General features: G+C 44.8%; 1 protein-coding gene across 3 annotated transcripts; it reads left to right on the top strand.

Annotated features, from left to right (window-relative positions):
- Window positions 1-1372: 1372 nt before the first annotated feature.
- Window positions 1373-26791, top strand: lima1a (LIM domain and actin binding 1a). 3 transcript variants are annotated; one of them, XM_079359306.1, is made up of 12 exons: window positions 5002-5141; window positions 5221-5319; window positions 7301-7491; window positions 9659-9704; window positions 14132-14533; window positions 20864-20930; window positions 21649-21743; window positions 23156-23221; window positions 23397-23448; window positions 23743-23810; window positions 23902-24035; window positions 24983-26791. In XM_079359306.1, exons 3-12 carry the CDS (start codon window positions 7367-7369, stop codon window positions 25998-26000), a joined length of 2073 nt encoding a protein of 690 aa, XP_079215432.1. In that variant the 5' UTR covers window positions 5002-5141; window positions 5221-5319; window positions 7301-7366; the 3' UTR covers window positions 26001-26791. The 3 variants fall into 3 exon arrangements, with proteins under 3 accessions (XP_079215431.1, XP_079215433.1, XP_079215432.1); XM_079359305.1 differs by lacking the exons at window positions 5002-5141; window positions 5221-5319 and adding an exon at window positions 1373-1513; XM_079359307.1 differs by lacking the exons at window positions 5002-5141; window positions 5221-5319 and adding an exon at window positions 1574-1646.
- The last annotated feature ends 103 nt before the right edge of the window (window positions 26792-26894 follow it).

Genomic DNA, 26894 nt, shown 5'->3' with positions numbered 1-26894 from the left:
GATCGTTACGTTTCTGTTGTATTGTACAGTTCAACTTTGACCTGGAATCTGACTCTCAAAAAAGCTCAGTAAGATACAGAATAAAGGAGCTACAATAAACAGTCAGTGTCAACAAACATGTTGAAGAAATGTAGATCTTTACATCAGGAACTTCTCCAGTGACTGTCGAACGAAATCAGGCTGAAACATGATGACGAAACAATTTTTCATTTTGGTGGAATTGACCAACTTACTGGCACATCGACTCCGTTTTGAAACAATGATGAAATGATTTGGTTGAATCATAACTTCATTACAGATTATAGGAAAGGTCAACACGGTTTCGAAAAAAGCGACTGAGAAATCCGGTAAATTTCAACCGTAAATCTTCCGTAAAGATTCGAGAATTTTGATTTAAAAAAAACCTTCAAAATACAGAAACGACCTCCACTAGATTATTTATGTCTTTACCCTTTAAAGCCTCTGAAGACTTCATTGAGTCAACAGATCTTTAGCTGTAACATGTAAGCTACACTTCTTGTGTTTGTCCATGTCTCTACGGTCTGTAAGAATTTAAATAAATCGTTCCAGCACAGTCTCATGTCTGCTCCCGTTTACAGTTCATGTCGTCGAGGCAACCAAACAAACTAAATATACAGTGATGAAGAGTGAAGCTGCAGTAGACATAACTTAGGTAAGTACAGAGGTTGGCTGCCAGGTATGTGACAGAATGACATAGAGGAGAGGCCGGTCATTGTTCGAACTGAAAATATCCTGAGAGATGTTCCACTCCACTCCACTGCAACGACAGACAGACAGACAGACAGGATCAAGACCAGTCCCGCAATTGTTGTTGACGTGCGCCATCTTGTGGCTCATTAGAAGCATTACACAACAACGCATTCATAAACTTTCATGTCATCGACATGCTGCCCCCTGCTGGATTTAAGCAAACTTTTCTATATCTCACTCAGGTAAAAAAATAAATTCAGTTCTGCTACTGTTAGTGGGAACTGACTTGAAAATATGTAACCAGCTGTTTCTCTGAATTTTCAAAAGGCAGGCTGTCGTTATCTGATTTTTTAACTTTTTAATTTTATTGAATCGAAGGCTCTTGTTATAAAAAGCTGCGTTTTGAAATGTGGCCTGAAAATGTCCAACACAGCTCATTAAGGAAAAGAGAAAGATCCTCAACAATCTAAAAATGGATATTTTACAGCATCACTATTATCTTGCCTCTAACAATTACTGACATGTCCAATATTTAATCAGCACTATCAATGTATTTGAAACCGCTATTCAAACTTATATAAAAGTTCATATTTAAAATCCATCAGACCGCAGACCAGGTGACCTCAGGTATCAATGCGCTGGCACACAGTAAACTCGCGGAAGGATAGATTCCAAGTCTCGCGATATTGTCTTGATTAAAGTTGTCCGTTAATTGCTGCATCGCCGTCACACCTCCTGTTAACCCGACAGCACCTGTCTGAAACGCGCGAGCCCCCCTGACAAACTACCTGCGTCTGCACAGGTGAGTAACAGACACATCATGTCACACAAATGAGAGCGAGGAAAAACGTGTTAACACGAGTTTTGGTCATAAATCAACGTGTACCTGTCGAGACAAGCGCGTGAGTCACCTGAGAGGAGCCTGTCTCAGTCAGGTGAGAGTGAGACCACCTGTCTGTCTGAGGGCTGACTCACTCTAAACGAAGAAATTAAAGGCTTTTATGGGGAATTAAAATCAATCTGTGCTGTTGCAGTAATGTGAAAGATGTTGGTTCATTTAATTTCCGCGTGGGAATCAGACCAGCTGTGTGGACCAGGTGTACTTTTACCTGTGCAAACAGAATTCCACCTGACACAGCAGCTGCTAAATTAACTATTACTTGACACAATGAAGCTATAGTAGCCCTCGGTGGTATTTAAGTTATCTGTGTGGCTCTGAGGTTGAGGGTTGGGTGTTTGGTAAATTAAATTTAAGTTTAGTTCAGTTTTTGTTTCTGCATTTTGGTCTTTATTATATATTTTTTTACTTTTGCTACCTCTCAACTTTGTCCCACAGTTTTGCCATCTTGTTACCAAAAAATCTAATGCATAATACAAAGTCCTAGTACATGGTTGTTTGTGTGTTGGACTATTGTGTTTTTTTTTTTTTTTTTTTAAATGAATACTTGGGTAAATTCATCAGAATTGACTAGAAAGCTAATTTCCGAATGTTGGTCATGAAACCCGTTTACGAAACCCAACATAGAGGAGTACAAAACACTCAGTTTTAACTTCCATGTTGACCTCATTGTTTCACATCCTGAGCACACTGAAGGTGCTGTATATCTACGGTTGGCTCCGGTCAGAGTCGGGTTCATCCATCAGGAGCTAATGAGGCTTTGCCACACCTGACCACTAGCTTCTTTGTTCGGCCCACCCAGATGACGTCATCTGAAGTTTTTTTTTTCTTTCTCTTAGACTTGAGATAGATCACATGGAGCCACAGCCAAGACGTTGCACAACTGTTAATCCAAACTTCCTGTCAACTATAAACATGCAATCTGGACTCCCGACTTCCACTCTTAACCAGGCGGAGGATATTACAACATGGACTCTGTGTTAAAGAAGTGTCTCCTTTAATCATGACAGGAATCTACTCTGAGCACCTGTCGGGCTTCATTTGTGATTCTTTCTGTTTGATAAGTTGGATTCTTTCTCTTTCATAATGACACTGTGAGTCAGGACGCAGACACTGATGTGTGCAGCTGATTTCATACCTGAGATGATGCCAGATTACTGTCACATTCATGAATTTACTTGTTTAGCTCTTTATCTCATCTTTACCCACTGAACAGCACGTTCATCCAGCTGGTTAGTGTGATCTATGCCGATGGTTGTCAACTTGTGGGTCGTGAAGTCATTTTCAGCGGGTCTCCAAAGTTTGCCTGGTAAAAAAAGTTTCAAAAAGTCTAAACATCAGTTTTTAACAAACACGATTGTTTTGTTACATTTCTTTGTTTGGTACCGTCTGAGGTGAAAAAATATTGGAAATTTGGGTTTGTGATTTCTTGCTAGTTAGTTGGTGTTGGGTCCTGAGGTTAGATGAGGTCTGAAGTGTTCGTGTGTCATCATGTGTAGACTCCCCTCCGTTGATCTGTAATCAGCTGTATGCGTTCACTTAAGGACACGTTTTCAGTTATTTTATGGAAGTATTTAAATATTTTTCTCTTGAGTCTTGATGGAGTATAATATTTGAGAGAAGCTGGGGGGAAAACAGACGAGACCAAAACAAGTCATTTATGACTTTTGACCCCATCATTTTTCCCCACTTTAAATAAAAAGAAAAACATTTCACCCTAATGGAAAGGCCAACTGCCTGTGAAGACCTCTCTACATTCATCCCAATCATTTTCCCCTCGCTGATAAGTTGCATAATAAACCCTCCACATGAGCCTTACCCGACCCGCCAGCTTCAAAAAGTCCAGAGCTCTCACAACCCAGTCATGGAGCTCCTCTTTACAGCTGAAGTTCTCAGGATCCTGAGAGAAGAGTTGAGATGAGGCCGGTCCCCCTCCGCTCAGCCATCATGTGTTTGGGATTAGACCGGCTCACTAACGTGACACTGATGGAGCTGAAAGTCTCTCAGGCCACCGCAGCGCCGAGGTCCAATCATCCCAGAGGACCTCAGAGCGCCACGTCAAACATTTTGACTGATGAACCCGCAAGTGTTGTAAGAAGGGAAATGACATGTTTTAGTAATGATTCAAGCCAACACTTTAAATAACTCATGGCTTTTAGACGTTCTGTTTATTTTCTCTTGCTTGATGAAGCTTGTGGCGTCTTTGACGGTTGCTCAGAGGTTTTAAGATGTCACTTCTTACTCATGATCCTGTAAAGGGAGGTTTTTTTTTACTTAAAGGGATACTTCACCCATTTACATGAAGCTGTGTATCATTAGAAACATGGTAGTAGTGTTGAATGGTTGTGAGTCCAGCCCTCATTTTGCCCTGAGACGAGAAAGTTTCTTCTTTCTTTGCCTGGAAGTTTTCTTCATGTGATGCAATATGACGCTTTTTGCATCACATCTTTTTGCATCAAAACTTCCAGGCAAAGAAAAACACATTTTTCTCGTCTCAGGGCAAAATGAGGGCTGGATTCACGACCATTCAACACTACTACCATGTTTCTAATGATACACAGCTTCATGTAAATGGGTGAAGTATCCCTTTAAGTCTGTCCTCTTGGTTTAGAAAACATAAAAGTTTAGTTTAACCAGAATCAGCTTCACATGCTGCATACATCATACATGCATCTTGATTTAACTGAGTTACAATCAACCTTTTTATTTGTGTTTTTTTCCTGAATGGAGAAACAAGTGCTCAGTTAGTTTGGTGATGGCCATTTTTATTACAAGCCAACCAAAATCAGCAAGCCGAGGATATCGACTGAGACTCGTCTACTTTCATCACTAGATTTATTCCAGTCAGTTACCATTTCAATGGTGGGGGGGGGAGTAGCATAGTGAACTCCCATGATTCCTCGCTAGCGTCAGCTTCATCTTTTGATATAGTACGATTGATTGAAAGCCCCCTGGTGGTGGAATCTACATATTGCATCCTTACTTTGCCAAAAGAGACTTTGACAATATAAAAAGACATCTGCGGGATGATGTTGAACACTCATTAGGGAGGAATCCTTTAATGAACAGGAGGTTAAAAATGAGTGAATCTTTCCTTTTTTTTTTTTCATCCTATTTTCCCACAGTTTAGGTGGTTAATTCTTTTTCCAAACAAACTTTAAATCTCTTCAGTAAAATCCTAATCCACTCTCTTTAACCCCCCCGTCTTCTTCTTCTACTCGGCAGGATTGTGAATGAGTCACATCCTCCACAGTCTTGACCTTGTGAGAAAAAAAAAAAAAGGCAATCTGCAGTTTGCTCAGCTTCCAGGAATCCAGTGTGGGATTCCCCCCTCCCCTTCCTCAACCCTCCTCCTCCTCCTCCTCCTCCTCCTCCCCCCTCCATGCTGCTTGTCTGCCATGTTGCTCAACACCGGGCCCTCAGGCTGCTCGTCTCACATACCTCCATGTTGCTCCGCGCTCGCACTGAACCCCGACGGAGCTGCTGATTGGGCAGGGGAGGAGGGAAGAGAGCGCGTACCTGCCAGGTGGAGGTGAATACAGCTTTTTGATTGGCTGCCAGGAGTTAAATAGTGTCGGGACTCCTCCTACTTTCTTTTATCTTCTTAAAAGCACCGGTGGAAACAGCTGAGGAGTCAAAAGAAGAGAAGGGAATATAGGAGTAGTGGACAACACGCCTCAGGGAGTAAAGCAGCTGATATATCCTCACAGGTATGAAGAGTTTGATTTGATGTTTTGGGTGAAGCTGTTTGGGTAACATGAGCTTCTCTCACTTGTGTTTCTTTTAAAGTTGAAGAAGCAGCATCCATGTTTCTTATCTTTAAAAAAAACAACAACCTACAAACCCTTCAGATTAAAAGTCTGCTGTGAACTTCAGGTACAGCTGCTTATTGTTTGGTCTCTTTGTTTCCGTGACGATAAGACAGTAAAGTCACCTGTGCATGCTCAGCATCAGTTTACATCAGGTTTTGTTTTGCCGTCTAAACTCCGTGACCTGAATTTGTAGCTTTGACCGAGTTCCCATCATTCATTTGTGTTCACACCTGAGATGTGTGAGGACGGGAGCTTCTGTAGTAGTGTGCGAGAATTACACAAGAAAAGTCACATGTTTTAATTTAATTAAAATGATTTGATGTTTACAGCTGATAAGTTGGGATGGATTTGAAGCTTTTCTCCTGCCATTTTCAGTTTGTTTTGTGTGAAGCATTTTTAGTATTCTTAGTAAATCTTCTCGTGCTTCAGTCTTAAAAACGTTACTTTTCTCTCCTGCCTTTGGCTGCCAGTTTATTTTAGTGTGTGTGTGTACATATATATGTATGGCCCTGTTTGTTTGTGTGTGTGTGTGTGTGTGTGTGTGTGTGTGTGTGTATACGGTTGGTGTGTGTGTCCTGTGTAGAGATGGAAAAAAAACAATTTATGTAAAAATCAAAACTTTTTTTTCCCCCTACATTTTAAATCGATTTATAACTTCCAGATTTATTTTCTTTTTGCTCATCAGTCACTCCCTGCTTCGTGCTAATGCTAACTCTGTAACTCTGTAAAACGCCTAATGGAGCAGCAAGAAGTTCAGCCAGTCTCACATGACGGGAGTAGATCCTGAAGGACTCATTCAGGATCAGACTTTAAATCGATGGATCCAGAATCGTTTTGAAAATAGATTCTCAATCGAAGAATCAAAATCGAACCGGCACGGCAGCCGTCCATACATTCCCACATTGTTTATCTGTGAGTAAACATCTGTACGACGTGCTTTACTAATACTTTAGGATTTGTTGATACATGAGCAGAAGTTCCTGAATATCTGGACCTTTTTATATTTTATGGTTTCAGTCTTTAAATGGTCTCAAAAGTCCAGCTCACTATTCTTCAAAACGTTTCTATAAGATCACAAGTGTCCGTGTTATAGAAGTAAGAGCTTTCAATGAAATGACTTCAATCATCTCCAGTTGTCCTTTTCCCCGACTGTAAAACACAAAGGACACGATGTTAAAGGACATAACGAGTCCGTCTCCAACTTGACAATAGTCCACCTGCTGAGTGACGTGGGGACCCCGCAGGCCGCTCCGTCATCTCCCCAGCTCATCCACCTCATTGTTCGATTCCCCCGGAGCGAGTGTAACTCACAGATGACGGTTACTCGTGGTGAGCTGACGATGACGCCGCCGCTGCGAACGGGGCGTCTGCCTGTGAAGTTGCAGAAGAGCTGAGCAGGTAGAGACGTGCCAGTGTTGTGAAAGTGTGTCAGTGCACGACTGATGATGATGATGATGATGATGCAGCGTTTTAGTTGCAGTCGCCCTGGAGGCCTCGGGGCAGAGTCACACGGGGAACAGATGGTCAATGCCTGTGTGACTCGCTCTATTGACTTTGTGACTCACACAGGGAGGCCGGTTCATGCTGCACTGATGACAGAGTCAAATGTGTGATGTGGGGGAAAAGTATTGATTTCCTCGATGAGGTCTTGTATTGCTAGGTCTGTTTCACGCTAACGGTAGAGTGTGTGTGTGTGTGTGTGTGTGTGGGGAGCGGCTTTATTAAAATGTAAACACTCATGGAGGGATGTTTCTCCTCGGCTAAGTTTTGGATCCCCAAAACTGCAAAGAGTTTCCTTAAAAACCTTTTTTTCCAGTTGATTTGCTTTTCTTTTGTTTCTTTTTGGCTCAACCTGCTTTTTCTTTTTGTCTCCCTGCAGAGTTACGACGTGCGTTTCCCGGCAAAACTGACACCGGTCGATTGATTGCTCAGACGTGCAGCAGAGATGGCCTCCGTCGCTCCGTTTGGTCGCAGACAGTGGGCGTCCCAATCCCTGAGGGTCACCGCCAAGGAGCTGTCCATAGTCGGCACCCGAGGGAAAAACAACGCCATCGCAGAGCGTTTCTCCAAGTGAGTCTCGCCTCTCCCCTTCCTCCTTTTTGACTTTAATAATTCACCAGCAGCCACTCAGCAGATTATTTGATCCGTCTCCTCACCCCCGCAAGCTCCTCAGAAACGAGGTCATAGTCTGCCTTTCAACACTTTCTAACCACACAGCTGATTCAGCTTCCTCGTTTCTGTAAACATGTGACTGCGCACGCCGTCATGAACCCACCAGTTGTTCTGGTTCACTTCCTGTCCAGGCTCGTTCAGATTAAGACTTTTAGCACACACTTATCTCGGGCTTCCACTTTAAAATATCAAGTTACTCAAGTGTTGGATGGTTGAATCTAACCTGCCTGCACTTACTCTATCTGACCACTAGGGGTGAGTACTGCTCTGCATGACATTTATCGGTTGTCCTCCATGTGAGGCAAAAAAAAGTGATGCATTGCTTTCAAAATAGTTTTTAATCAAAAGACATTTGTGTACATTTCATGTTTTAACAAGATTACGTGCAAATGTATTTTTTGACCACCTTCGAGTTGACTGAGCATCACGTTTCGTACACAGGGTGGCTCCATATCTTACAAGAAAGGAAAGTCCCTCACAGCAGCTTTGATTAAAGTTTTCCCAATTAAAGTGAGAATGCCAGCACAGAGAGGGAACGACAGCATTGCCACATGCATCGCCTCCCCTCTCTTTGATGCTACAAACTAATTAGGAAAGATTATTCATAGCACAAAGGAAAAGAATCCTTTTTATAGTTAACGCGTTGTGAAAGGGTTTCAGTGTTTAGCCAGCTCTGCATGTGGTGGACACTGTAGCTTCAGTGTTTAGCCAGCTCTGCATGTGGTGGACACTGTAGCTTCAGTGTTTAGCCAGCTCTGCATGTGGTGGACACTGTAGCTTCAGTGTTTAGCCAGCTCTGCATGTGGTGGACACTGTAGCTTCAGTGTTTAGCCGGCTCTGCATGTGGAGGACACTGTAGCTTCAGTGTTTAGCCAGCTCTGCATGTGGTGGACACTGTAGCTTCAGTGTTTAGCCAGCTCTGCATGTGGTGGACACTGTAGCTTCAGTGTTTAGCCAGCTCTGCATGTGGTGGACACTGTAGCTTCAGTGTTTAGCCAGCTCTGCATGTGGTGGACACTGTAGCTTCAGTGTTTAGCCAGCTCTGCATGTGGTGGGCACTGTAGCTTCAGTGTTTAGCCAGCTCTGCATGTGGTGGACACTGTAGCTTCAGTGTTTAGCCAGCTCTGCATGTGGTGGACACTGTAGCTTCAGTGTTTAGCCAGCTATGCATGTGGTGGACACTGTAGCTTCAGTGTTTAGCCAGCTCTGCATGGGTCTGTAAAGCTTTCTGCGTTCTAACCTCTCTCCATGTTTCATCTCCAACATTGATCCTAGTTTGAGCAGCTTTCTGCTGCTGGAGCTTATTAGAAACATGCAGAGGCTTTTTAGCTCGGGTACAATCACTTCTATCTGAAGCAGTTCCACTGCCCGCTTCCATCGCTGCAACACCTGTTCACCTGATAACTGCTCTCATATCTGGCAAACCCAGGGGCGTCCAAAACGGCCTTCAAAGCCCCGTCTACCTTCTCTGGTCCAATCAGATCCAGAGCATTCAGGAGCAGAATCTAAAGTTAGAAGGAGGACATACTGGCTGCTGCATTGTCAGAGAAGCTTCAACACAGCAGGTTTCCTTCATGATCACAGAGGAAGAGATCGTTTCAGTCAGTAGATATCTAACTGATTAGACCTTTTTTAATAAAATGTAATATGTTGTAGTGTGTAGCTTCAATGTCACAGTGTGGAAAGTGGTGATGCTGAGGCCAGCAGCAGTCGTGATGAAACAATTGTTGTGGTCTGAGGTTCTGCTCTTTTTAGGTCTCAGCTTCCTGTCAGAGGAATGTTTGAGTCTGTGGTCAGAGGTGAAAGACAAAAGAGTCTGCGTGTTTTCTTCCAGTGAAGAAGCAGAGGTCACATCGTTCTTTGTCACTTCCTGGTTCTCCTCCTCTGCGTGTCCAAACATGGGCTGAAGATTTTGTCCAGATTAACTGCTCATGAAATCAGCTTGGGTTTTTTGGAAGAGGAATATGTCATGGGGATTTCCTCGGCGTGTTCGACAGGACCAGCCGATTTGTGACGATAAATAAATGTTGTTGGATTCTGAACTGATGTCTCCTCTCCTCCTCAGGTACCAGATGGCAGCAGAGGAGGGCAACGCCGAGAAGAAGAAAGCAGTACGTACCACGACGAGTCTTTCTAATCCTTCACACCGTTAAAAACACAACACGAACAAGTTAAAGCATTCAAACTTCAACTCGTGACACACACGGTCTTATTTTAGTGTCTCGGGTCGTACAAGCGTCTTCTCTTTTTATCTGCACGGTGGTGTCCGAGGCTGCGGCCCCACTGATGAAAGCATTTGCATTTCCTGTCTTCTCTGGTGTTGCATACTGGCTACAGTGTCGACGCTTCCGAGAAAGACGAGTCACACGTGGAGCCAGCTGAGAGAAGGGAAGCGGAAGCGGTTTGTTGTTTCCTGAGAATTATCGACTGATGATAAAACTTCAGACTTCCTTTTTTCTTGTCATTCAAATGTGAACTTCACAGAACAGATGAGAATGCATTCGCTCGTTGTAGTGCAGGATAAAAGAGCAGCGTCAAGTATTCACATGAGGAATGTTGCATTTACAAAGGAAACGAGAGAAAGAGAAACAACATTTAAAGGAAGGACATAAAACCTTAAAACCCCCCGAAAAAAAAACATGCTATCAATGCTACGCTACGCTAGAGCGTAGCAAAGGTTTTGTTCTGAGCAAAATAAAAAAAGCCTCTGGACTCTTGGGGCGTCATAATAATAATAACTTTATTTATAAAGCGCTGTACAGGTACTAAAATCACAAAAAAATTAACATCATAAAAACAAATCAGGAAGTATAACAGAATGTAAACAAGTGTGTTTAGCTTTAAAAACATGCACAGAGCATGTCATGTTTAATTGTTGAGAGGATTCGTCTCGTTAGTTCTTAATAATGTGAAGTTGTGTTTTCATGTTGGAGATTTAAGTGGAGCTACTTAAAAGCAGAAAGAAAGTGATCCTGCAAACACTCTCTGACGTCCATCTTTACCTGAGACGTGTTCTGACTCTGCAGCACAGTTTTTACACGTCTGCAGGGGAGCATGAAGCTCAGTCTGAGCCGTGCGTTTGTTTTAGCGTTAAAGAAGATGGAAGTAAAGTGTGAAGAGTGAAGTGATGAAGCAGTCTGATGCTGTTGCACAATCATTGTTCAGAGACGTGTTTATAGCGATGCAATAAATTAGGCTGAAACGTCTTTATTAGAGACGTAAATCTTCAATGAGGCGTCTGTTGTTCAACATTGTTTCCTCACACACACACACGCGCACACACGCACACACGCGCTGTGTTAGCGTGTGCTGTCATGCTGCAGTGGTAACAGGATGCCTCTGTCCCACCTGATCTGTGTGGGAGGGAGTGTTAAAACTCTGTGTGTGTGCGTCTGTGAGCTTAGATCGCTGCTCTGCACTCGCAGGTAGGTGTGGTGCTCTTTCTTTCTGCAGAGATAGAGACGATTTCACTCTGTTTTAATTGCACTTAAAATCAACTGAAAGTATTCGGAGAGAGCAGCTCTGTGTGTGCGTCACTCGGACTCGGTGACTTTATGGCAAACATTTGAACTCTCACAGTTCCTGTTTAAAATGTCACTTTGACTCCAGATGCAGCTCGTCGTGCAGAAGTTTGAACTTCTACAGAGCGTTCGTGTTCCTCCACATTTAGCATCACAGCTCTGCAGATAGCCGTGTAGGTGTTTTGTTTTTGTTTGTTTTTTTCATTCCGTCGCTTCAGTCGAGGCTTAAATATCCGAAAAAAGTATTTGATGGATTGCCTTGAAATTTCACACAAATCGATGATCAGTGTTCCCTCAGAGGAGGATGAAAGCTTCCAGCTCAACTCATTCAAGTTTTCAACATTTTCCTCTGTTGTGCCGTGATGTCATCAACGGCTCAAAGTGTCCGTTCATAGTTTGTAGAAGTCAAACTCAGGCGTGCTGGTTAAGTGTCTCAGGTTCGATGCTTCCCTTCGTCTGTGCAGTATTTTGTTATTGATTAGTGATTGTATAATATCGCGCAAGATTTCTCTCCTCGATCTTTCTTATTTAACGAGAGGAGCATTGATTCCATCGTTTCACTAAAGAAGCTGTCTGTCACTCAGAGTCCTCTGAATATTGTCATACTGTAAATTTAAATAAATTAAATATGGAGACTGAGTGTTGTGCATGCGACGGCAATAAAATGTGATGATGAACATGGTGAATGTAAAAAAGCCTACAAATATCAGCATTGGATTTCTGCATGTCTCTCGTGCTGATGTAGTGTTTAGTTAAATGACAGCCTCATCAAACAGTTTCTTCTCACCCTGCACTGTTCACATAATCGGAGCATACTTTGCCCTTTTGGACCTTGATCCTCTCGCCAACACGTCGGTCTTTGTTCGTAGAGCAGAATTTGAATAAAATCGTTGCCTTGTAGATACTAAACTGCGTCTGCCACCAAACTCTCCTGGTGATCCAGACCATGTGACCTGCAGAGGAGTGAAAGTCAGAAAAGGTTTGAATGAACCTGGAGCTGCTTGTTTTATGAGCATAGCATATTTTTCTGATATTAGTATTAAAAAAAAAAATCTGGGTGTTTTCCTAACTTTCATGTTGTTTTTCTTTTTAAAAAGCTAAAATGTTCTGCAGTGGAAAAAGCAAAGTGAGAACGAGACGGCTGAGAGAGTTAAAGGCCTCATTAGGGAATCCCTAAAATAAACATGGGAAAAAGATCTCAGTCAACAAGGCTTATCAGAAGTTTGTTAATCCAGGTTGAGTCGTTGTGAAAACAGTTATTTTGCCCTGTGTTGAAGTTTCCTGCTCTCTCTCTCCACCTTCACCTTTTTTCTCATTTCCTGGACTTATTTTCCCTCACTGACTGTCTCTGTTTCTGATTTTCTCTCCCCTCCCCTCGCTCCCTCCCTGTTTCCTCCCCTCTGTGTTGTAGGGGGTGGGCTTGTTACTTCATGCTGCTCTGATCACTTCTCGAGTCTCTCACATCTGGGACAGCTTGTAGGGTTTCCAGCCGGCCAGCAGACACACACACACACACACACACACACACAGACACACACAAACTCACAGCACACAGCGCCAACTGGACAGCCGGGTCTTCAGCCTCTTTTCAGGTTTTTAACTCTTTACTTTGGCTGCTTTTTCCAGAGTTTGTTCTCGCTTTGTGTCTCTCTGTTTTGTCTCCAGGTTTCCAGTCGTGCATGCTGAACAGCTCTTTGTCTCATTCTGCAGCTTTTTTCCCTTCACTCTTTTCTCTCAGATTTTCCGTCTCACCTTGCCGAGTGAGTTGTCCAACTTGTGTGTGTGTGTTTAGTCGGTGATATCTTTTTAGAATTGTTTAGTTTCATGCAGCAGCAGTCGTCGGGTCGGGTGGCCGGAGTCCAACGCTGATGGAAGTCATTGAGCAAACTAAAACCAGATTGACCGAGCGGCTAACATCGCTCAGCGGGAGACTTCTCTGACAAAGCTTAAAAAAAAAAAAAGAAAAAAAAAAAAAAGTGAATCATGAGATATGAACGGTCGACGTGTAGCCAGCAGTTTAACCCTCGAGCACGTCTTTCTCACGAGCTCAGCTCTGATCAGCTGTGCAGATTTCTTGGTAATGTGTTTGACCTCACAGACGAGGTGTGCAGGGTGAAGTTTAAAACGGAGAGAACACTTCAGTGAGTTGATTTTAACAAAAGGTGGGACGATTGATTCATGTCATGCTGGTTCCACATCCTGTCAGATGAATATGTATGTCTCTATACACGATGGCTGGAGCAAAGTGGAAAAAAAGAGAAATGATCTTTCAACAAGCAGATAAAAAAAGGAGACGCGTCACCGTGTTATTAAACTCCTTCAGTCATTGATAAATATCCAGCGTCCTTATTTAAACATCTCCATGAAGTTTCTTACACGGTCTGACTGATCTGGGATCCTGAGGGCCGACGTTGAGATCTATATCAGATTCAGATATCGGACATTATGCTTCTTAGATTTTTAAATAGAAAAATATTCATATGAATTGTTTAGATCGCTCAGAGACGATTTTTAATGTAGAGACGATGGTCACTTATCTGAAAAGCGCCCCCTGCTGGTGACAGATCTGATTAATGTACTGAAACAAAATGCTTTTTGACTGGTGAATAAACACCTGATGTATTTATATACTTCATAATGTTTATCGTTTTATGTTTCATGTGAAGAGCCCAAAAAAAAGACAAGACAATAAAGTTAACCTTGATCTTGAAATCTCGTAATATCTGTGATAAAATAACCAACACTCAATCAATTGATACCCGGATATCGATCAAGTTCATCGTCCGGCTGATTAAGTCGAGATTCTTTCATCAGTTTGAATATATATATATATATATCATATTTAATACAAGTTTTCTTCACTTTGAAAATTTAAATGAACTACTAATCTATTTATCCGACCTCGGATTGATTCAAACTGAAGTCACCCGGAGTTAACGTTCATGTTGTGTAAACTCCAAAGAATATTTTAACGTGAGTGATTTTAAAGCTGATTTTTGTTTTTTTTTTCTCGCCAGGTTGCGGAGCCTCTGCCGTCCTCGCTGCGCAGCGGGAACCTGAGTGTTTTAAAGAAACGTTGGGAGCAGCAACAAGTCAGACCTCCACCTAAAGCCGACCATCCCGCCAGCATCATCCAACCAACGAGTCAGACCCATCCTGACTCTGCGAGAGCCGCCACGCTCTCTGAAGACCAGGACCCTGAGCAGGAGACCCAGGGTTGTTCTGAGACCAGCTCCACCCGGCTGCAGACGGCTCGGCCTCGGGACCCGACCGACATGGAGGAGAAGCCCAGCAGAGATCCGGAGGAGCAGGAGGGAGCAGCAGCAGCGGCGGCTGAACTTCCTGAATCGGAGAAGCCCAGCGTTCCTCTGAACAGCCTCAAGATGATGTTCGAGAAGGGCGAGACGCCGAACGACAAGGTGAGCCTCTTACCTGCACTGACACGATTGTCCTTGAGCAAGGCACTTCACCTCGAATTGCAGCGATGCAGAAATGCATACGAATGGGATCATCTTACACAGCCGCCTCGACCATCAGCGTGTCGATGTGGACGTGTGACCTGCAGAGTGAAGCGAGAAAACAATCTCATGTCCAACCACCATGTTACACTCCGGCTTTGTGCTTTTGTCTTTAACCATTTAGCTGCTTCCACACATGAAGTATTGACGGTTTGTAGACTATTTCCTGGCCTTCAGGGTCCTGATGTTTCCTGTCACACACGGGTACAACCTCTCAGCTGGACTTACATTGCATGGAGGGCTAATTGCACGTTTAGCATTTTTGCGACATCCGGCGTTTTCACAGCAACGATAAACGTGTCGTGGTGATTCGCCGTGACACAACTCGTCCTGTTAAAGCTGTAAAATTACAGATTAATCACCACTGTGGCTGATGAACCTTCAAAGGAGAACTCGTCTTTGTCCAATGTGGTGACTTTATTGGAACATATCGGGCGTTTGTTTTTCTTTTACGTGGAGAATTGAACGACAGAGACGAGATCCTAACTAGTAGAAAACAAAACCCCTAAAATCATTGTCTTGTTCTCAGATAACCCTGCAGTGCTGGCCTGCTGTGAGTCACATGGTGCAGCTTCACTTCGCCATCTTTCACCTACACACACACACACACACACAGACACACACACTCAGCTGACTTGCACATCCTCTCTTAAGGCATCAGTAACTCGAGCCCATGTTTCATGCTCCTGCAGGCAGCTAATTGTTTTTTGTTGAGCATAAAAGTCGGGTCCTTTTAAACGTCCGGTCACGCATTCTTTCCAGGCGTGTAAAATGCCAAAGTGCTCGCACTCGAGGTGTGGCGTGTTAACAACGGGCACGCTGTGTTTCAACCAACACAGGGCGCTCTTTAACGACAGGAAGGGAACATTACAAGCAATTTTAAGCGTCAAGTATCGGGGCTGATCTTTCATTATTCAGCGTGTTCAGATGGAGAGTCAGCATGACCACGTCTCCTTTCAAATGACTTAAACAGTGAATAACGGCTGTTTTCACTTTATTTGTACTAACAGTGGATCACAAGACGGCGTTTATCTGATGCGCCTCATTGGCTGTGACAGAACCTCACAAGAAGACTTGTTGTTGTCTTTTTATGGCAATAAGCTAATTCATTAGTTTTTCCACAACTTGATTTTTAAGGTTTCCTTTCGTTACTCTCTTTTATTTCAGGCTTTTAGCAGTCAGATCAAGTCCTGCAAAAACAAGCTAATCACCAGCCAATGATCTAACAACTTATTACATTAGCAGCTTAAAAAGTTATTATTACATCTATTATGTTATTGGCTCTATTACATTTAAAACGGCTGAAATTATTACTCTGTTGGTCGTTATTATTTATAATATCGGTTGCTACAAGCCTGGTAGCGGTCCTCGGACCTGATACAGCAGGACCCTTTTAAATCTGTTGGTTCCTACTGAAGAACCATAAACCAGAACATGATAACGATTTTAATAACGGGACAAGGATCATTTAGTCTTCTAGTGATTGCCATTTCTTCCGATCACATTCAGATGTTTTGATCTTTGAAACTTTTGATGGTGTCTTTTATATGGACACTCTTCGGCACCTTAAGAAAACTCTCAGTTGGAATATTTCTGGTAAAACAAAGGGAAACTATGTTTTAAACGTATGGTAATGTGTGATAAAATGCTTAGTTTTCGTTGGAGTGTTTGCTAACAAGTTTCCCTTCTGATCTTTCACACTTCTACATGTTGTTTTCAGCTTCCCCTAAGCAGCGTAGACTTGCACTTTAAAGTCAGATATTCTTCTTCTAATTTTACTCCCCTGAAGATAAGAGAGGCAAACACCCTGGACGACTTCGTCCCGTTTCTCTGAGATGCTGACGAAACGCTGCGAGCAACAGATAGCAGGAGGCTCCTTTCAGAGAAGAGCAGATAACAGCTCCTCTCTCCTCACTCAGAGAGACGGCTCCCCGAGGCAAACAGCCACTCCTTGAATACTTTCTGCTCATCCATTACTTTACATTTTTTCAGCTCATGAGCTTCAACACGTTTTTGTTTTCCCCTCTTGTCTCTGTGAGATGAACAGGCTGAAACATTTCCCCTCTCCAGTTATTTATTGTTTCAGGTGATGAAGGTTATTCATCAGCTTTCTGACTTGTCAACAAATCTTGCACAAGAGCAGAAGATTACCCTCTATATCATTCCTGCTCAGAACAGGCTGTTTCTGTGTCTGTAGCTTTAAATATGCAAATGAGCTGTGTCTGACCACGCCCCCTCTCTGGAAGGGCTCGGGTGTACTCGCTGCTTTCTGGCTCCATGTCCTATTGTTTACGGTGAGAAGGCAGACTCAGAGGGCAGAACAAACACCTAGCTGTGGGAGTGTCACCCACCTGGGGGAGGGGCTACTGCCCTTTGTGATGTCATGAAGGGAACATCTCCAAACGGCCTGTTTGAGCGACACATTTTCTGAAAAGTGGAGCAGGCAGAAGACGGAGAGGATGGACTTTTCTCATCATTGGGGTTTTTTTTTTTTAGACTAGAATAGAGACGCATGTTAGAGGAACATGGGGAAGAGGATTTTCACAATATGTACGTGACCTTTAAATGACACAGCAGTGTAGTGAAAAAAAAAAACATGACATCAATTCAACAAAGACTCGGTATCTGCACGGCTCTGACCTCCTGTGAGCCTTGGAGAAGTTTGGTCAGGGAGGGTTCAGGGGATTTTTTTTTTAGTGAGTCTCATTTTCGTGTTGTACATTTTGTCTCACCCAAAGGATGAATTGTGTAGTGAAATCCTCTCGGGCTACTTTACAGTCGAACGTTACAGTAGACTCAGAGTTGAGTGGTTTTGTACAATGGCGTGCTCTGTATATCCGAGGCTGGGGTCGTCTCTGCTTCTCTTTGTGGAGCGCACAGAGCGGATGATGTCACGGCGCAGGCTGGCGGGCTCATGACTGCAGACAGCTGATCTGCACTTAGAGCCTCTTCAGACTGTCTCCCCTAAAGCCATCAAAGCCCCCCGCCGTCCCCTCCCACCTCATCAATCAGCCCTGTTGTCCACTTCTTCCCGGCTGTGCTCAGCTCTCAGTCCATCTTTTCCCTGTTTTCTCTCAACACTCCCTCCTCTTCCTCCTCCTCCTCATTCTTCTGCATATCTCCAAAGACCTCCACCTCCACTTTCTTCTTCAGCCTTGTCGGCCGCGTGTCAAGCGGGGGACGGTTCTTTCCGTCCACATGTTGGGCTCAGGCTGAAATGTCTGCATAAAAAAATTTTTCAGTGGATTTCCATCAAGCTTTCAGTGTCCACTGATGATCAGCCGAGAAAGGATCCGAACGACTCTGGTTTCTTTCCGAGACCACGAGATTTACACGTGGAACGATTGTCTTCCTCCACCTTGACTTTTAGAAACCTTAAATTTAATGATTAATGTATTAAACTAGAACACTATGGATGTTATTCTCCTGTTGAAAATGTCTTAGTTTGAGTCATTTTATTGTATGCCCCCCCCTTTAAGCCCCCTCAGGGCTGGGCAAAGCATGAAGTCATCAGGCACTGAAATTAATTTACCCCCCCCAACCTCCTTTCCCGGCAAACCCCTCCCTCCCTCCAACAGACCCCCAGCCCTGAGCAGCCCAATATTTACTGACCCCCATCTCTCCCTCCTCCGTCCACCAGCTGCTCCCCCCCTCCCCCCCCCCCCCCCCTCCTGTCCCACCCTGTACGCCCCCTCTGCTTTATTCTGAAGCTGTGTGGACCGGGACACAGTCAAAAGAGACACACACACACACACACAGATGGATATATGAAGGGGGGGGGGGGGTCACACACACACACCATGGCACACTTTGCCCCCCCCCCCTTCTGTCGTCGTCCCCACCTTCATCCGGCCGCGCCCCCTTTTTGAACACCTGCTCCCTGTCGCCTTTATGTTCCTAGTTTGTGTTCCCTCCTCCTCCCTTAAACCATCTCAGGAGTCTCTCCCACAGCTCGCCGCTCACACGCCGGATCTGCTCGCTCTGAAGCGCTCTCCTCCGCTGGATTAATTCATTCGCTCTCCGGACTTCCTTTCTGCTTACTCTTCCGTGCCCTTTTCTCTTTTTTTTTTCCCCCCCCCCGCCCTGCACGAGAGGTAACTGTGGTGGTTCATTCATTTGGTTTCTCTTGCTTTCTTTGTCTGGCCTCTGAACAGGCAGCGGCTTCATCGCCCTGAAACAGACGCTCTATTTTAACTTTCTCTCTGTGTGATTTCATGTCTGACTTCTCTGTGCGAGCAGCTCAAAGAGGCCTTTAAGACGAACCGGCTCTAATAAAAACAGCTTCTCAGACGCTGCTTCGTGGGCTAACTTTATCAGTAGCTCCTTTCAACTTTGACTAGCTGCTCTGTAATGCTTTTACCTGGAGCTGTAGATGTATTCCTCCTTGTTTCTTTGTTTTGGGGAGGGTATCATGTTTGGTAAAGTGTGTGTGTGTGTGTGTGTGTGTGTGTGTGTGTGGACAGGGTGGAGTCAATGAGGGGAGATGTAAGTCAGCCGGTCTGTCTGAAAGAGAGCTATAACAGTATCAGGATTAGCAGCAGATTCTTTGTCTGATCCAGCTTCCTGAGACGTCGTTTGGACCGGCTGCTTGTTTACATCCCGCCCTCCTCATGTACACACACACACACATACACACACACACACACATACACACACACATGCATGTTAAAAACCAGACTCAGACACCCCCTCCTCTTTAAAGCTGCACCCGTGGTCTGTGGAAGATAATCCACCCAGGGGGATAAATCCGTCATTATGATGATGATGCTGCTGGTTTCTTTTGTCTCTACAAAACCAGACAGGAGCTGAAGAAGCCTCCAACTGTTCGTGTGTGTGTCCCTGCACACACACTCTGGACTCAGAGTTAGTGTGTGTGTGTGTGTGTGTGTGTGTGTGTGTGTAACCTTAGATCTAAATTATTTCTGACTGCACGCTGACTCAGACGGTCCGATTCTAAGGCTGACCCGTTCATGACATCATCTCTGATAGTTGGACTCTCTTGTAAAAAGGGCGAATTTTTAGCTCAGGGTTTAAACATGTAAGAATGAATTGGCTTAATAATTATATTTATTACATTTTATCTATTTTTATATTGATAAAGGACAAAACGAAAGTCGGACATTTGATTTGATTTTATTTATTTTTTTATATATTTTTTTTTTTATCGGTATACTCACAGAAATTGTAACAATCTGTGGGGAGGATTATTTTAAACGGTTTGCTCTTAACTTCAATTATTAAACATGAACACATTTATTGATTAAAAACATCGACATGTGACGCATCAGCGAACTGCAACCTCACAGGAAACGAAATAAAACGTGCAGACAAAACGGCGTGCAGCACGGTGACGGTTATCGTTTTCATGGACGGTGCCGTGTAACCACCACGCCACAGGAGAGCTTCTTTCTGTAGGCAGAGGTCGATGTCAGACGTTCAGTGTTGTGGATCACCTGCAGAGTGTAAACATCATCTGATGAGCAGCGACTTGTCTTCTTTGATTGTGAAATCTCCTGTTCAAGCTTGCAGGCGTTCCGCTTGCTGACGCTTCATCACGCCACGTGAGAGCCAAGAAAGTGTCTCATAGTCAAGATCTGACCTGCTGTGTAATCTGGAGTTTAATTGTGCTCGTCCTCACCGTGGAAGCAGCTGCTTCGAAGTTTTACTGCTGCAGGAGAGTTTCGACTTGTCGGTTTACGTCGTATCAACAAAACGGATTTCAGTGTTCAGGCTGTTTTTTTTTTCTTCTTGTGGAGGTTTGATGACGGCAAAGACGTATTTACTAAGAGACTGACCAGATACACGCGCTGTCACACAGGGGAAGATTTAAAGTTTTCAATTATCTAAAGATAAAATGTGAACTTAAAAAAACAAAAAACAAAGTGGTTCTGTTTTCGCTGGCGGCTGTGGACAGACAGGTTGTCCGTCTGATGCTACGTCTCTCTGAGCTCATAAGGGGATTAAAGTGGCTGGCTGGACCAACACACACACACACACACACACACACTCAAACACACACACACACAGACACACACACGGCTCTTTACCTCTCTGATATCGCTCGCCATACTTTGATCTTCCTGATGGACGCTTCCAATCTTTTGGCTCCAGCAGCTGAAACATGTGAGCATCAGATGGCTGTTAGTGTGTGTGTGTGTGTGTGTCACTGAGGTCACATCCAAGCTGGTCTGTTGACGTCTGTCTGACTGGACGTGTGTTTTGTCTCTCCAGGTGTCCAGAGAGCCGCTGAATAGAGGAAGCAGTGGAACTCCTTCCAACATGGAGCAGCTACTGGGAGGTCAGTGTTTCTATTTCTGATCGATGCTTTTTATTCAGTGGACGGTGATCGAGAAAGTTCTGGAATAGACGTCATTAAACCTCCCCAGGTGTACTCGTACCAGTTACAGCTATTGGGAACAAGTAGGAGGACGGCGCCCTAGTGGTCAGTTTGTGCGCTGCAGGTGCAGAGGCTGTCTGCAGAAGTTTCTTTAATCAGTTTTTATCTGGAGTCCAATACGTCCAAAACTCCTGTGATCCTTTCACTGTGACATATTTGATCTTTAGTTTCTTTAAAAAAAAAATTTAAAAAAAAAACGGGTCAAAAGCAAAGTCTTGTTCTTGTCACTATTGTTCTCCGGGACGTTTCGATCGGCCACAAACGTGTGCTGGGGGTTTTCCTCGGGATGGATTACATCCTTCCCTGAAGTGAAGTCTCGGAGCAGGCGGCTGTGATCAGCAGACAGGAAGAGACCCTCTGACAGCACACAGCACTCCTGACCTCGTGTTCCCGTCCTCGGCCTGCATGACTAACCGCCACATTCTGCACTCGGCGCGAACCCGGATGAGTGGAGGAGGAGGGGGGGAAGTTGTCGTCAGGAATAATACCTCATAATGAACGCTCTGCAAAAACACATTCCTAAAAAAAAACCCCAATCCTGACATCTTGACGGAACAAGTAGAAGCTTTAACTGAAAGGTGTTTTGATGCATCGTCTTTGTTTGTCTCTGTCCAACCAGACGGAAGTCTCGCTGAGTCCACTCCTCTCCGGGACAGGATGGCTCTCTACCAGGCCGCCATCTCCAAACAGGAAGTCACTCCCACCTCCGTCAATGTGAGCGAACCTGTCAATCATCCTCTCAAAAACAAGTTTCTGTTCTCTGCCGACCTGTCGGACAACGACAAACAAACAGCTGAGTCAAAGTCAGCTTTTCTCTGACGTGCCGCCTCATATCACTTGTTGTATTTTCTTCATTCGGGTGAAGGTTGACTTTACCAATCTGCCTTCAGTGTCTTATGACTTTTAAAATCTGGTGTTTTTTTCTGTGTAAAGGGAAACCTCTGATAAACGTGATTAGCTGCGCAGCGTCGCTCCAGCCAATCAGCAGCCAGGTAGCGTCCCCGCACGGCGCTCCGACCTCTGCCTCGGCTGACTTCTCTCCCTCCTTCGTGTCCACAGGGACAGAAGTTAATCATGAATGATGATAAATAGCCTCCCTGATTGAGGCTGACTCAGCAGCTGATCCGGATCTCACCGTGCTGCTTTTATTAGCGGCTCGGTCAGAGTCCGTGACTTTGAGTGGGAGGAGCTCTTATGAAGGGACGGACACTGACATGTTGTCCGGGTTCAAATATCAACAAAATAGCTTTTAAAAATGAGACTTCCTTCATCGATCTTTGGCTTCATGTTCGTGGCCTCTGATGTGATCTGTGGGTGGTTACATCACTCGCCACCTTAGAGGAGTCCTCGCCTCACACACCTGACCTGAAGTGGTCTAAATGAGGGTGTGTCCTGAGCTCACTTCCTGATGTACATACAGGACTATAAGAGACGTGACCCCCCCCGAGACATTTCAAAATAAAAGCGTGATCTTGTGTAAAACTCCATTTCACAGGTCAAACTTTCGACTTGGTGTGAAGATTTGAAGAGTTTTAGACTCGAGCAGCTAAATCCACTTTGACCCACATTCAACTTGAAATGCATCCTCAACACGGCCGCTGCTATCGGTCATGTGTTTGTGCTTTTTGAGGTGTTTTGAACCAAGACACGACGTAGCGTAATCCTGCATTACAAACCGAAGCTGTAGTTTTTTGTTTTTGTACGTTTTTTTTTTTTTTTTGTTAGGCGGAGAGAAGGTTGAACAAATCACATTATTACGTTGCATCACAGGAATTAAGGATCAGGGGAACGAGGGACTAAAAAAATCTGATTAGTCAGAATCAAACTGTGGAGGCAGAAATAGATCCTGTTTTTAATCTGTGGTTTGTGAGTTCACGGCCATTTGAGTTTCTCACCTTCAAACCGCTCCTCTGACCTGCTGCTGCCCGTGCTCCTGAGGCTTCTGGGACATTAAACACGCCACTTCTTCGTCCTTAACATGCGAGTACATGTAGTCAAATCAAATCTCACAAAGTGACCCTGCAGCTCAAACACTCGAATAATGAGCAGTGAAGGTCGTTTATGGAGGTGAAGAGTTTTTGTTTTACCACTGACCTTGTCTCTCTCTCTCTCTCTCGCTCGCTCAGAGCGATCAGCTGGATGGATTCTGTGGGAAGCAGAAGGAGAACGTTCCTCCGTGCACTCTGGACCTGGTGAGGACGATAGTCTGAACGTTTGTGGGAGTGAAACGATGAATAACTTTCTAAAGCTGTCGCAGTCATGCGTTGGTTTTTTTGTTTGTTTGTTTTTTTTAAGAATAAGAAATAAAAAAAAAAATGAAACAAGATAATTTCATGTTCTCTTACATCCTCGTTTTCTTCTTTTCAGAGTCTGGATTCAGAACCGACCGGCAGGAAAGTTTTTACAGCAGAGAGCAACGGTCAGTAACTTAAAACTTAAAACTTAATTTAACTCGACTGTCGTTCATGTGAAGGAACAAGGAAGACAATTTAAAGTGCCTAAAGTCATTTAAAATAGAAAATGATGGAAGGAGGGTGCAGCCGCTAAGTGACGCAGAGATTCATGAAGTGCATTTATGAAAAGTTAAAGGAGTGACGAGAACTTCCTCTAAAGCTCGAGTCTGTCTGGACTCATAACACGTGAAAACAGCACCATCTAGTGGTCAGAAGTCGTCACTGCATTTTCTCACACACCTCATTTTGTGCTTCAACAGGCTCTGCTAGCGGCACCCCGACATCGTCCAATCAGAGAGACTCCTCTCAGGCCAAGACGACCCCCAAAGTGAGTCCTCACCTGGAAGCGCTTCACGCACAGAGAGACGTCTCGCACCTTTTATGTTAATTAATAAATTTTTTTCCGTGTTTGTGTTCAGAGCTTCCGGCCCCCAGCGAGGGAGACGTGCGTGTCCTGCCAGAAGACGGTTTATCCTCTGGAGAGGCTGGTGGCCAATCAGCACGTTTACCACTCCTCCTGTTTCCGCTGCTCGCACTGCAACACCAAACTCAGGTGAGGACTGCTCGGACGCCGCGCGGCTCCCGTCAAAGCTGCGACATGACCACGTCCTCGAGGCGGGCGGCCACAGGGTTCGAGTCTCGCCCAGTGGCTGCACACGTTGCGACCTGCTCGCTCTCTCTGCGTGTTCGCTGACTCCTCTGTCCTGTCTCTCGAATCCAGGCAGGAAAAGCAAAACATGAATCTTAGGGGGGGAAAAAAACTCCATGATGATCCTCGGAGAAGTTTTTCACTTCTTGCACGTTTCAACAACAAGGCGATTTCAAAGTTCGTCACTCAAGACGTCAAAAAGCATCAGGACAGAAGAAAGAGAAGAAACTCTAAAATAGAACATTTTAGAAATCACTGAAATTATTAAAACCTAAAATATGTTCAAGTAAAAATAATTCATAGAGAGAATTAAAAGTGAACCTCTTTATTTAAAAGCAGCTGTAAACAGACGAGTCTTTAACCTGGATTTTAACGAGCTGAGAGATTCATTCTGGGAGTTTGTTCCAGATATACGGAGCGTAGAAGCTGAACGCTGCTTCTCCATGTTTGGACCACCTGAGCGGTCTGGATGGTTCCTAGTTAATCAGGAGGTCACTCGTGTGTTCTGGCCCTAAAACCATTAAAGCGCTTTATAAACCAGCAGCAGGATTTTTGACACACAGACAGCCGGTGTAAAGACCTCAGAACTGGACTGATGTGATCCAGGTTCTTGGTTTTGATAAGAGCCCCTGTGTTTTCTAGATTTCATCCAATGGCTCAGTGCTGCCCTCTAGTGACCTTTTTCCCACACATAACACTCGTATTGACCTCGAAGTGTTCAACATGGACGGGGAGCCAGAAATAAATCAACAATCAGAAACACGACGACTTTTAGCAGATAATAAAATGTGTACGTCATCACAGCTGTTTAACATTTATTTTTATTTTTATTTTTTTTCTCCCTCCGTCAGTTTGGTGAACTACGCCTCTCTGCACAACAACGTGTACTGTAAACCGCACTTCTGCCAGCTCTTCAAGGCCAAAGGAAACTACGACGAGGGCTTCGGACACCGACCACACAAAGAGCTGTGGGAGAGCAAGGGGGACAGCGTGGAGACCTCCCCTCAGTCCAACACTCAGACCAAGGCGAAGACCCCCGTGTCGGACCTGGACAGCCCGAGTGTGGAGGACTCCCCGCTCGCTAAAGTCAACGTGCTGATGGCCACGATGGAGGCTCTGGGTCAGGGGTCGGCAGAGAAGAGCGAGAGACCTCCGGAGGCTCGGAGGCTGAAGATCTCCTGGCCTCCTCGAGCGGAGCACGACGAGATGCCCAAGTCCACCGACGGGGGCTCGGCCACCAAGACCATCCGCCCAAAGTGGCCCCCAGAGGACGAATCCCCCTCCTCCCCGTCCGAGCAGACCAGAGACCCCCCCGGCCTCCGCCGCACCTCCTCCCTGAAGGAGCGCAGTAAGCCCTTCACACTGGCAGGACAGGCGGCTCCCGAGGCCAGAAAACCGAGCCCGACCCCTCCTGAGGACCCCCGTCAGCTCAGTCCTGAGCCGACCTCCATGGAGCTGCAGCACCCGTCCTCCGACAGCCAGACCCCGACCGAGGACTGCTGCGGGGACGTGCTCGCCAGCTCGGGAGACGAAGAGCAGGAGGGTGAAATGAAGAGTGACGTCAACCCCGACACTCCCGACGAGCAGCCCGAGGAGATGGAGGAAGACGAAGGTGACCTGGAGGAAGAGATGGCTCCTCTGAAACGAGCGGAGACGCCGACAGACCTCTCCTCTCCCGGAGTGGAGGTGGAGGCGAGTCGATCGTCTCAGGATGTCGGCTTCTGGGACAGCGAGGAGGTGGATGACAAAGAGGAGGAGGAGGAGGAGGAGGAGGAGCAGCAGCAGCAGCAGCAGCAGGAGGTGCTGACGGTGGAGGATATGATCAAACGGAACCGATACTACGAGGAGGACGACGAGGAGGACGTATGAACTGATTCGAAATAAAACCACAGCCGCCATGGACTAATCCACGGCTTCACAACATTCCCCCTTTTTCTCTTTAAAGACGTTTTCGTCTTCTCTTCTTTAAACAGAGTTGCTTCAGCGACTCACCTGGACTCTATCTGTGCCTCTTTCAACACTTTCTGAAGCCATTCCTCCAGGATCGTTTTTACAGGCTTGTTGGAGAAGGTCTCGCTCTGACGTGATTGTTTTTAAATGTACAATATTTAAAATGGCGTCCTGTGTGATCAATATTTTTTAGAACAGAAAAGTCTGTTAGCTTAAAACACAGGGGAGCAGTTTTTATTTTTTTGCGTACGTGACTTTTTGTAATTTTCTATCGTCATTGAATGCCTCCTAATCCGAACCGACACTTTTGAGAAGCCGTAATGAGGCGACGTCGTGTAGATGGGATCGAAACAGCTCGTGTAGCTCTTTGTCACTGAACGGCCTTTTAATGGGAGAGAATGGAAATTAAAGAAGACGCGTGAAAAGGCCTCTCTGATGTGAAATAAAATGTAAAAAAGCCCAGCACTTTGAACTTTGTCCAGCCGTCAGAATAATGGGTTTGGGTAGTTTCTCGTCCGTCACTTTTTCTTTACAGTTGCCATTCTGTCTGTACATGTTACACTTAAAAACAAAACAACAAAAAAAATACACGCGTTTCTTTATTTTACAAGAGTTCTGAACTGGATCTGAATGTCGTACTGTTGTTTTTAAACCATGGGACCAAATATCCTAGATTGTTACTGTTTAAATAAACTGTTGGATACAAAATATTTTGTCTGAGTGGCGAATCCTGTCGAGTTCTTCTGCTTACTTCAAAAAAACACGCCCTGCTTTTAAACACTCTTCACCGTGTCTGATGAGAAAAGTCTCCGT

This window comes from Symphodus melops (assembly GCF_947650265.1).
Source record: "Symphodus melops genome assembly, chromosome: 13".
Lineage (NCBI taxonomy): Eukaryota > Metazoa > Chordata > Actinopteri > Labriformes > Labridae > Symphodus > Symphodus melops.
This window is presented reverse-complemented; position numbering and strand designations above follow the sequence as displayed.